Below are 12,591 nucleotides of genomic sequence, written 5' to 3' on the forward strand. Positions count from 1 at the left end.
ATGGGCTTTTATACCCTCATTTAGCAGTTGGACAGAATTTCAAGTGTTGGTTAAAAATTCTGTTGGTGCCATACCAGAAAAAAAGGAATCTGGTATTTATTAAGAATCTTCCCCCATAAGGGCTAATCCAAGGGGAAGCAGGATGGATCATTGAAGGTTGCAGTGTGGGGGCTCGTTTTTATGGCCTACCCCTTACATACATTACATTACATTATTAAGAATCTCAGTAAAACAAAAATCATTGCGGCGACCTGGGTTCGATCCCAGGTCTGGTCAAGTTGGATTTGTGATGGACAAATTAGCACTGGGCAGGTTTTCTCCGAGTACTTCAGTTCCCCTGCCCATCTTCATTCCACCAATTACTCCACAATCACCCTCACCTATCATCTGGGGCTGGTACAATAGGCCAGAAGTGGCCGCAGTACAAGGGACTTATTCCTGCCCTACTAGCAAAAAAAAAAAAACAAACAAAAATCATAAAATAGAGTAACAAACGCCTCATATATCGAAGCATTATGTATTTTTGAGTTGAATTTCAGCCATTTCTTTGTGCTAGATTAACATTTTTTTTTACTGTTACTGTATATTTCCTCACATTTTTTTCATTCACATATGTTATCGGGTCTAAGAAGTGTCTTAGACACCAAGAAATTAAAGAGAAACATTTCTGCTGAATGGCTTCCCAGTATCAGTAAACTATTACAAGTGATTAGAACATATGTTTTACAAAGGAAAATAAATTTTATGCATGCACTGTTTGTACAAAGATACTGCTGAAATCTTGTAGAATACAATGTCATGCTTTGTTTGGGTTAATCACTCAACATGATGCCAGAATAGCTATTCAATAAAAGGCATTGGTACTGTCAACATATTGGATGTTCAGCTGCTTGAGAAATCACCTCGATATTGATGTGATAGACTTTCATCCTTAAAATATTAAATGAATTTAATGAGAATACAAAATTAGTAATGTGGAACTTGATGATATAATTTGAACAGAAATAAGGTAAATGGTTAATTAGATCACTTCTGAAGTGTTGCAGTTATGCTTCTGCTATAGTCCCAGAGTACAAGGTACATGTATCAACTTTGGGTAATAACTTCTTCACATAAAGTTTCTAGAGAATGTGCTACCAGTTAACAGTTCTCATCTGATACGTAAAAATGTGTTCTTCCTCTGTAACTCTCTCTTGTATAATTCAACCACTTGATGAATATACCTACAGAATAATAAAATGTTTACCTGAAATGAACAGTTGTATTTGAATTCTGATGCACCTTGAAATACATAGTAGGCCGCATAAATAGACACTTTGATGTCCAGAAACCATGCCATAAAGTATGCCATGTGATAACGAGACATCTGTATTTCCACTGATGTATATATGCTGGTAAGTCCTACCTGTTGTCTTTTATATTTGTTTGTTTGATTTTAAATAATTATGAAGTTTTCTAAATACATGTGGGTGGCAAAGGTGATGTCCCAGTGCTTAACTAATTGAGCGCTGTGCCATGAAGATGTATGGGGGAGTGGATGTATAGACCCAGGTTTTCTTGACATCTGCACTGGTTGGAGGTGAGTGTTCAGCTTCACACCCTGGCTGCTTTACCACCAGGGACCTGTTAGATAGGAGGCTGGGTGGGCTTCAGAGCAGGTCTGGGCAATTTGGAGAAGAGAAAATTCATGACCCTACCGGGACTCAAAATCTGAGCCCTCAGCCATGCAGCCAGTAGCCAGTCTCTATACTGACAGCACTATCATGGTACTAAAAGGGATCTTAAAGAAATGCAGTGAGAGGATATGAACTGGATTGATGTAATTGAGAGTAATCTAATGGTCAGTTTTGAGAATGTAGTGAAGAGTCTTGAGGTTTATAAAATACATATAACTAAGGCTTCTGCGTTACATACTTTATTCACCCATTACTTAATAATTAATGGGACTACATAATGTTCTCTTCCAGTTATTCATACAGGTTCAGTAGCTGGAGTCTTCACTTTACTTGTCAGCATGCCAGAATTGTGTATTTTTAGACATTTCTTTCTCCTCTAATCTCATTTGAACTCTGAATTCCCATCCATTAACCTCCTACCAGCACCCAACTTCCCCTCCCCTAAGTATTTTAATTCCTGAAGTGTTGCAGCAAAACGCGATGTTCCTTCACATCCCAGCCACATAATGAAGATGTTTCATGCAGATATGTTTGTTCTCTTCCTTCTGTTATTGACCATTGATTCTACAATTTGCTGGGGTTTTACAGCTAATGGTGGTGAAGTACTTAAACCCCAATTGCGGTCTGGTTTAAATAGCACAGCACTTAAACCCCAAAGTGATAAAACTTCTGGGGTGAACCTGAGAGAAAATAAATTGAGGCATAATTCTGCCTTTGTGACTGCAGATAAACATTCAGCTGGAAGTGAAAGTGTACAGAATGCTTCAAGGACTAAGAAGGAAGAGAGGACCGAACAGTTGATAGAAGACAATGGCCAAGAGGTACTGGAAACACAGCATGCAACCTGTAGGATCACCACAGAGGAACTTGTGGCCACAGCACAAGCAACTGTTACCAGGGTCCTGAAAGGGCTTTGTAATACCAGTAAGTTGCTTTTTAATATTGCTGTAATCTCTGGTTTTTGAGAGTTCTACTAAAGGCAAGATCTTGTCACTTGTACCCTACATCTTCAGATAAAGTTCTGTTTTTATTTACTGTGTATACTGAAAGACTGGAAATTCTTTAAGGAAGCATGGAAATTAATGACAAGAAGAACCATGCTGCAATGTTATGCATTTTGGAGGGGAATGACTTTTCTTACATTAAATTGAGATCATCAGTGAGTTGGGGTTATACATGATTGCATCAAGAAACTATTTTTTTTGTAAGACTTATTATATATAATTATAATGAAATAATTTCTTTACATAAGTGGTTAAAAGAACTTGCAACACACATAAATAAGATTACATAAACAATAATATTACATTATCTGGTAATGATTTCTGGCAGTGAGAAAATATGAATATCACTTTTTTNATCAGTGAGTTGGGGTTATACATGATTGCATCAAGAAACTATTTTTTTTGTAAGACTTATTATATATAATTATAATGAAATAATTTCTTTACATAAGTGGTTAAAAGAACTTGCAACACACATAAATAAGATTACATAAACAATAATATTACATTATCTGGTAATGATTTCTGGCAGTGAGAAAATATGAATATCACTTTTTTTATTACAATCTCAAGATATATCATCTCCTAAAAGGTTGAATTTATTTTTAATGTGGTATGTTTAGAAAATTAGATTTCACCAAATATAGGGAAATATATTAATACATTGCCTGCATTTGGCTCCAATCAGAACCAGAAAAATTGTTCACTAAACACAGAATATAGCTTAAAGTAGGAACACTAATTTGGATTTCACTGTATTTAGATCTGAAAACTACATATATAGAAGTTTCAAAGAAAATTTTCAGAATGTAATTAACATGTAATCTAAATATCAGATTTAACACAGTGGGAATTTAAGTTGATATATGCACAGAAACTGTAGTGACTGAATTGTATAATTATTAGTTTATTGGGTTTTCTAACCTCACGTTATAGAGAAACATTTGAAGGAAAGTTTTTGTATTAGCTCCTAGTTGTGCTTCATGATCAAGAGAGGTGTTGTGTGATTGTCAGGGGAGATGGAGGATCGGTTCCACAACCTGGAAATGCAGCTGACAGACCAGTTGAATGTTATCAAGACAATGCTGCTGAATATAGAAGACAAGGTCATGGAGCAAGATGTGGCATCTCGGCGTGCGCAGAAACGCATCATGGGAACCATTTTCAGACATTGTCACCCAGCTTCCTTAATCCAAGAATCCAACAGAAATGGGTAAGGGAGATCTGGAGTTTTCACAGCAGTGACTATGAAGATGAAAGGTCTGAACTCAAGGTCCTTGTATCAGTCCCACTTTTTTCTATGCTTAGCTTATTTTTCTACCCAGAAGCCATAGAAAGTGAGTTACTCCAAAATGTTGGCAATGTTCTACCAAGCTGTACAGTGCCACAACGCAGAAGACAGCAATTTTCAGATATAAGTTTGTTAAGGACTTTGTTCATAAAGAAAGAAAGGTAAGGTAAAGTAGAGTTGTCCATGTGTTTAATTAATTAAGCACTATACCAAAAAGACACATGGGGGAGTGGATGTATAGCTCCACCATTCTTGACCTTGGCACTATTTAGAGGTGAGTGGTCAGCTTCATGCCCAGGCTGCTTTACCCTTGAGGAAACTGACCCCAGTACCTATTGGATGGGAGGCTGGGTGGGCCCCACAGTCAATCTGGATGCTGTGAAGGAGCGAAAAATATTGCCATGCAAAGGAAAAAGAAAGAAAGAAAGAAAGGGACTTAACTAAATTCATTCTTAGGGTTAAGATATGGGGATGGATGAGAAGTTCATGTAACAGTAATCTAGTGCAGCCATCCATACAGTGTCTCACAATTTACCTACTCCCTCCCCCCTCCCCCACCATATCTGTTGCTCAGAAGTTATTATCCAGACATTCAACTTTACCTTCTGTGTCATGTTATTAACATATTTGGTTATAATCAGCAGCTTCAATTGTAATGGCCTAGGCACTGACACTGAGGGTTAGAAGACAGTCCCTAAATATGGAAAATGGCTGTGAATGTAACATACAAATAGTTGCACATGGCAGACAGGAGATATTCATACAGCTTGGAGGTTGGACAAGGCTAACAAGTGCTTCCCATAAGAAGCAGTGTGTTACTAAATGTTACACAGGCCCTCATACTTGAGAAGATTCTTTGGAATGACATAGTGAACATTTGAGTTCCATAAAAGACAGAATTTTCGAACTAAATGAGCAACTGTTAGTTTCTCAAGGAGGGCTTTGATCCATAGAGTTAAGCACTATAATTAAAATCAGGCTTTCATTCATCCATTTACTGAAGTTGCGTCAGAGTGGGATAATTTTAAACCTACTTAACTTTCGTAATCAGGTCAAGGAAAAATGGCAGTCAACATATTACTCAATCCTGAATACTGAGACACAGTTTCAAAGGGTGAAATGTTTAATCCATAAGTCTGCACTGTTTGTATGATTCAGTTAAAAAATTAATGACCCATCTTATCAGTTACTTACTACTTGTTCGTGTATTGACCTAAATGTATCCTATGCATGTTCTGGCACTTATTTCTGCCATATTCAAGTGGCCTACACAAAATATATGTACAACATACTGTATATAAACTTAATTGGGCATTTTCTTGTAATACCATATTTACGCATGTATAGGCCGCACATTTTTTGCCAAAAATTCAAGAGGAAAACTGGGGTGCGGCTTATATTCGAAATCACACTTCATTTAAAAAAATATATATTCATAATTAGTAATACAGGGTGTAATACTCCTGAAATAATATTCCAAGAAAATTATTTTTTCTATAATTTCTGTCTGAAAATTGTGCTGCGGCCTATACACGCACGCGGCCTATACATGCGTAAATACGGTACTTATATATCACAAACTAAACACCATGCCATGAATGTGTATGGGTGGAGAAGAGGTATAGCTGCACATATTTTTACCCTTGGCACTAGATACATGTGAACAGTGAGCTTCACGCCCCACCTGCTTTACCCCTTGCTAGTGGGGTGGGACTAAGTCCCTTGTACTGCGGCCACTTCTGGCCTATTGTACCAGCCCCAGATGATAGGTGAGGGTGATTGTGGAGCAATTTGTGGAATGAGGATTGGCAAGGGAAACCGAAGTACTCTGAGAAAACCTGCCCCAGCGCCACTTTGTCCACCACAAATCCCACTTTACCAGACCCTGGATCGGACCTGGGCCGCCGTGGTGAGAAGCCAGCAACTAACTGCTTGAGCTATGGCGCAGCCTGCCTTACTCCTTGGGAAAGAGTCCTCAGTACCCATTGGACAAATGGCTGGGTAGGCCCCAGAGTGTCTGGACACTGTATACAAAAGGATGTCTTCTTCTGCCTGCTAACTAAGACCCGTGACCTGTTCCAAGGCTATAATTGATCCTTCAATTTAACTCATTGGGTTTGTGTTAAAATAATAAAACTATTATATACTTATAAACAAAATTGTACTTTCTGGTATGGACGTGAAAACTGAACTTTGCCCCAGAAGGCAGAGAATGCCCTGAATTTGTTTGAGGGGAAAATTTTTAAAGAGAATTTTTGGACCAGTTAAATTTGATGGTCAGTGGAGAAGAAGACATAATAAAGAATTATGTGAATTAGATGAAGATTCTTGTCTCTCATTGTACATAAAGTATGTTGCATACCAAAGAAAACACTGCAGAGTGCAGTTTCTAGGAATTAGACCCATAGAGGAACCCAGAAAAAGGTGGGAAAATGGTGTATGGCTTGACACTGCTATATTTATCAGAATTCAGCTTTACCAGGAGCTAGCCACTATGAAGAGAGAAGATTGGAGGTGAAGAGTAGTAGAGGTCAAGGTCTGACTTAAGCTATAAAACTATAAGATGGATGGGTTGTAACTTGTATTTAGAACCATGTTTGCAATAATATATCACTGCATAACCCTTCAGATGGTAATTCATTTGCTGAAATACATAACAAAGAAGTTTCAGTATATACTCTATATATACAGGTTGTATAGTTGTAGTAACAAAATCTGTTTCTGGGAGAATTTCTTTAGTCTATCCTATATTTAACACATTCAGAACATCAAGAACTTACCTTGTTGGACCATTTCCTTCCTAACATTGAAGATTTTATTAAAATTTAATTTTCCCTGCCACAATTAACACATTTAAATGTAGGGCACTTAGATTAACTAATGTAATTAATGACAGGATAAACTGAATTAAATGGTGCAGCCAAAAGATTAATATTATTTGTGTTCATGGTTTGGAGGAGTCCATTGGAAATTCCTCATTCTTTCATTACACTTCATCATGCTGTTATTTAGATCAAGGTTTTCTGTACTGTCTGTGCAGTAGGACCAGTTCGACAACTTTTGAACAAGAGGAGGATGCAGGGGCAACCTGGGAGGATGAGGAATCTTCAGATGAGATTTCAGAGAGTCCTCGTGATGTGGAAGTGAATCGTTACAACAGTTCCATCCATGCAGAACCATTTCCTGGACAGCCTTACAGCAGGTGAGACTTTGTTATACTTGGCCATCGACATAGGAACGCTCAATTACGATCATCCATGCATAAAAATGGCATAAAAACTGTTCATTTTAATTTCAGTTTATTTACATATTGCTCTGTGGATGTGTAATATGCCGTTTAATATTTGTTCTATACAGTAAGATATGTGCAACATTATAAGTTAAATAGGCTGTCTTTATAAGCTTGGGTAATCTGCTACTGTTAATTAACTGTCTGTTACTTCATGTGGGGAAAATGTATTTTAACTAAAGAGCAAAGTGAGTTAAGACTAACTTCATGTAAGTTGGTAGATGGGTTTCAATGTTTGCAGGAACTTGCTTCCTTCATCTTTGGGGTATAAGAAGAAGCCTGTCTGAAGATGGAGGCAGCATGTTCCTCCGAAACATCAGTATGCATCTATGAAACTGCACTATGTCACCTTACAGAGGACCATACTCTTGGTATATTTCATTTCTCATTTATTTCTATGGCATCAGTTTTAGAGAAACTTGTATGATTACCAGACTAGTAGTGAAGTGTGCTATGTTAGTTGATATAAGACATATCAAGTGATGGGATGGAAAGATAATTTGTTTTAGTAGCTTTGCTGCTGGTGCAAAAGACAGGTATCCCACTTTCTCTTATGTTACTGTATGTAAATGCTGTGTGTACAGTGCAAGAAGCAGCGTCTTCACCTACTACTGGCGCATCCAAGGCATGGAATACAAGTTGACAAGCTGGAACCATCGTCGGTCTCTCCGCAGTTCCTCCTTCTACATCTCTCCAGGTGGTTATCGAATGTACATTCGTGTCTACCCACGCCAGAATGAAGAGAATGTGTACATCCATGTTGGTGTGACACGAGGTGATTTTGATGATAGCTTGCCCTGGCCATTCAAGCTGAAGCATCGTGTCAATGTTCTTGATCAGGTTTCATCTGAGGATGGACAGGAGGATATTAGTTCTCGTGTGTGGGACCCAACCGTGCTCTGTAGTGGCTTCAACTGGCAGAAACCAACATCTGGTGACAACTATGAATGTGTGGGCCTTGGCTTCGCACATAGTGTGATTCGCTCCAGGCACTACATTCGTGATGATGCCATCATTATCAAACTCAGCGTCTACCTAGACTGAGTCATTGTAGTTTTTTTACTGAGTATTACCAGATTATTTATTTATAGCAAGGAAATAAATTATGAAAAGTAGAGTTATAGGGTATATAAACATAGTACTGTGACTGTCGAAAGATGCAGGTAATAGGAGAGACCAGTCTTTGTAATGTATATGAACCTTCTCACATCCTTTGATTCACTAGTTCTATTGAGCAGAGTGCTGGAGAACATAATACTGTATTCTCTCAGGTATGCAAGAAATTCCTTGCCTTTTATGTAACCTGAAGATGTATTATTATGTTCACAAGGCCAACTCTTGATTCCCAACCTGAATCAAATAAATGCAGTCCTTTGGTTAGCCATGTAAAATATTAATCTATACAGCTTTCAGTCAAATGGAAACTTCTCTGATAATACCAGACTTAAAAATGTTTAAATGCTATGCATTTTTCTGTTTAAATAAATATATAGGAAATAGTGTTTTCTTTTCAATATGTGATTTCGAGTATCATACCCAAAAGTCTGGATACCAATAGCTTGTAGTTTTTTATAAATGCTGGATCCATTACTGCTGAAAAGTACATACAAGTACTACTTTTTGGCAGTGGTTGAAAAGTAAAAGTAAAGTTGTCTTTATTCTTTATTAAGTACCATGCTGTGAAGAGGTATGGGGGAGTATAATTATAGCTCCACATATAGGTACTTTGCCTCAGCACCAGATGAAGCTGAGTGGTCCACTTCACACCCCAATCATGTTGCAAATGGGAGAAGAGTACCCATTATCCATTGGTTAGGGGGCTGGGTGGGTCATAGAGCTGGTTGTCCAACGTGTAGTCTTTTTCTGTACTACTTGAGCTGTTTCATCTCTCAGAAAGTATGGTTGCTATCCAGAAGTTTTAGAAAAAGGGTTAGGAAAGTGATAAATGAGGTGATGTGAAGGTGTGGGGAAGGGGAAATGTCAATGCATGTCCATGAAGGTACAGAATGGTATTGCATTAGTATAAAAGTAAAGTAAGTAAAGCTATCCCTGTAACAGGCCATAGAGGGCCCATAGGATTGTGAGATGTTGAGGTTCCCACATTTTCTAGACAATTGGCTCATAGATGGCATCAAGGTTGTCAGCCCTACACGCCAGCCGCCCTTTACCCCCAAGAATATTCCTGGTAATCATTTCTGTTAGAGGCTGAGTCGACCCCATGGTCAGAGTGCGGCTGGAAGGATTAGGTCAACTGAAAAAATCCAGTGATCTTATCGGGACTTGAACCTCCGACCTTCGGGCTTGTAGCATAGTGCCTCAACCAACTATGCTACCGCGTACCCCATTACATTAGTGTAGAGCATGTAATTTTCTTTTTTTATTATTATTAATATCTTAACTATCTTGGGTTAATTAATGGTATTTATATTGGTATTGTCAGTAGCCAAGTGGCATGTACTGTCTTAGCTCGCTTGGAAGTCAGGATCGTCGGTTCAAATCCCATATAAGACATGGATGTTTGGTATTTGTATGTGTTTATTCTGTGTTTATGTTGTCCTGTGTTTAGGTAGAGGCCTTGTGATGAGCTGATCACTCGTCCAAGGAGTCCTACTGTCTGTAAAATTATCATGAAATAGAAAATCAGAGGCCAGGGCCCAAGGGGGGCTATAGCACCAGTTGTAAAAAAAAAATAAAGAAATAATATATATTTTTAAGTTTAAGGTCTTTCATTCTGGTCCGTCACACTAACCAATTAACAATCAAGTTCCTTCCGTCAAATGTGACACTTTTTTAAGTTTTCCACCTCGTCACCACCTGCCTTACATGTTTCGGCTCACCACGGAGCCATCATCAGAGGCATTTATAGTAGAAAAAGAAATCACCAACACACAAAANTGTGTGTACTATGTGACCCTTACTGTCGTGTAGTTTTGCATGCTCTGCTTGGTTCGAGCATGGTGGGTTATTTTGTGTGTTGTGGCTTATTGTTTTACCACTGCCACCTGGTAAAAACCCATTTGCAGTCACAATAATAGTAAATGCATAGAAAAATTTGTGTTAAAACCAGATCACTGGTTCATTCCCTCTTTCAAGCATAGGTAGAATTGTCCCTCTGCTGAACTAATTAAGGTCTACACTGTGAAGATGTATAGGGGAGTGGATTGTCAGATCTACATATTCTTGACCTCAGCACTAGTTGGAGGTGAGTGGCCAGCTTCACGCCTCAGCTGCTCTACCCCCAGGGAAAGAGTCTCCAGTACTCATTGCACATGAGGCTGGGTAGGCCCCAAAACCAATCTGGACAACATGGAGAGGTGGAGAGGAGAAAAATCTTGAGTCTATTGGGACTTGAAATACAACCTTTAGACCATCCAGCCTGTAGCCAGTCGTGTATCAACTGCGCTATCATGGCTTGTGCCCTCTTTTGAGTAGGCTCCTTGAAACTAAAATAGTGATTCATCAATTTAACTTCTGCTTCATTATTACCATCAATAGTTCTTGTGGTTGTTACTGTGTGTCCAGAAGATGTTAAATCTTCGCCGTTTTAGTTGAAACTTCATTTAAACCTTTGAGAGGCACAAACATGCAAGTACAATAAGGTGCAGTGTGCTGTTCTGAATACAGTCATACCCTTATGATTATTGTTTTTGTCTTGAAGTCTATAAATTATTGATATACTCTCTCATTGTACTTCCATTTGCTCTTACTATCTGAGAATGCAACATATCTCATCATCTGTTGATCTGTCAGGTCGAAATCCAAACAGATGATCAATATTTTTGTCTGTATGTGGAGTTAACCTTAAGATATGAATGTTAGACAGAATGTTTTGTGTAATTGATTACAGTTGTCAGATTTATCATTCTTTTTGTAAACAGATACAGCAATAGGCTTCTTCTGCTGTTGTCACAATTCTTTCTTATTCAAACAGAAATATGAGAACAGTGCTGTCTTCTGGAATGTAACAGGGTGGGGTCCAGTAGTCCACAAAGGTTTTGGAGGAATGTACTGCCTCAATCTTCACGGTCTGCTTGCTGCCTGTTTTTTTTTCTGGTTGCTTGCTTGGCCAGCTCAACCCTGGAGATGGAAGCAGTGCGTTCTTCCAAAATATCTGTGGACTTATGCTGGAATATATTTCATAACATTCCAGTCAGTCATACTTTTCATAGTTACTATTGTGAGGACAGCAAATTCAACATAAAATGTTTGAATGTGTGGGTAATCAGGACCAGTGGAGGGCTCTTGTCAACACAGTAATGAAACTTTGGGTTCCATAAATTGTTGGGAATTTCTTGATAGCTACACAACTGGCAGCTCCTCATGAAGGGGTCATCTGCATGGAGTTAGTGGGTACTGATAACCCCACTATTACTGTGTTATTAAGCAGTTATGAAACACGTTAGTGGAATAATGGCCATTTGATATATTAAATACATTTGAGTATGCATCAGAATTTGTATTTCTAACTTATCATGAATAGGAATGGATTTCTCAGAATTGGTGAGATAATACAAGTTGGTAAAGCGGGGATGTCGGCTTGAAGGTGACATTATGTGCAAGTACGTTCAATTTTTGGCCTTCAGTTAGGCACATCTACAACATATTGCGATCCATGCTTACCACATACATGTCAATCTTCCGCTTGGGTGCAGCGGTGTGCCCTCATTTGTTTCGAGATATGCGTGGTACCCACCATGGCAGCACTGTTTGCGTCATGATTCAAACGTGTTGTTTACAGACTGCGTGGTGCAGTTAAAATTTCGCCTTGGTGACCATGACCGATTGCACATTATCAATAATTATTATTATTGTTCATGCAAATGCCATTTAGATGGTAAGTTACATGTTATTATTGCCAGATGAATAATATACCGAAATGTTTTGGGGGATAGGAGAAGGTCAGACGCACAGATGTTTCTTGCAGCCTTGTGTCTTTGATCAGTAACCAAAGATCTGCATGTTTAAAAAAGGTCGACTGCCTCATAATGCCTATTGTAGTGGCAGTCATGGTCGCCGCCAGAATTTTTTTTTCCAAGGTGGGGCAGGCAGAAAATTGGCTTACAAACTTCTGCTTAAGACTTGTTTTTAATGACTGTCCTAGAATATTTACAGTAAAAGAACGATTCTATCTAAGTACTTTTAATTTCTGGTAATAATACTTGTCACATTTAATTCGTTTGAAATTTTTTATTATTTTCCAGAAATTGAGATGGTGTAAATGCCTGACGACCGCTCCCCTCACACAGGTTGGCGTCCATTCTCGTGCTCATAATGCGGTGGTTATTTATTTGTTGCCAAACCTGTCACTGAATTCGTGAGTCAGTACAAACG

The 12,591-nt window shown here is 38.4% G+C and overlaps 1 protein-coding gene across 1 annotated transcript; it reads left to right on the forward strand.

Moving 5' to 3' along the window:
* The first annotated feature begins 1,690 nt into the window (after positions 1-1,690).
* On the forward strand, positions 1,691-9,324 carry LOC111871149. Its single transcript, XM_023864029.2, has 4 exons — positions 1,691-2,600; positions 3,695-3,893; positions 7,012-7,173; positions 7,845-9,324. The coding sequence occupies exons 1-4, from the start codon at positions 2,183-2,185 to the stop codon at positions 8,302-8,304; spliced, it is 1,239 nt and encodes a 412-aa protein (XP_023719797.1). The 5' UTR covers positions 1,691-2,182; the 3' UTR covers positions 8,305-9,324.
* Positions 9,325-12,591: the final 3,267 nt, after the last annotated feature.

This window comes from Cryptotermes secundus, unplaced genomic scaffold (assembly GCF_002891405.2).
Source record: "Cryptotermes secundus unplaced genomic scaffold, Csec_1.0 scaffold282, whole genome shotgun sequence".
Lineage (NCBI taxonomy): Eukaryota > Metazoa > Arthropoda > Insecta > Blattodea > Kalotermitidae > Cryptotermes > Cryptotermes secundus.

Excerpts from the sequence above, each read along its gene's own strand:
- LOC111871149 (XM_023864029.2), top strand. The coding sequence starts at position 2,183 with ATGAAGATGTTTCATGCAGATATGTTTGTTCTCTTCCTTCTGTTATTG. Across the intron at positions 2,601-3,694 it reads GAAAGGGCTTTGTAATACCA|GGGAGATGGAGGATCGGTTC; the intron begins GTAAGTTGCTTT and ends TGTGATTGTCAG. Across the intron at positions 3,894-7,011 it reads CAAGAATCCAACAGAAATGG|TAGGACCAGTTCGACAACTT; the intron begins GTAAGGGAGATC and ends CTGTCTGTGCAG.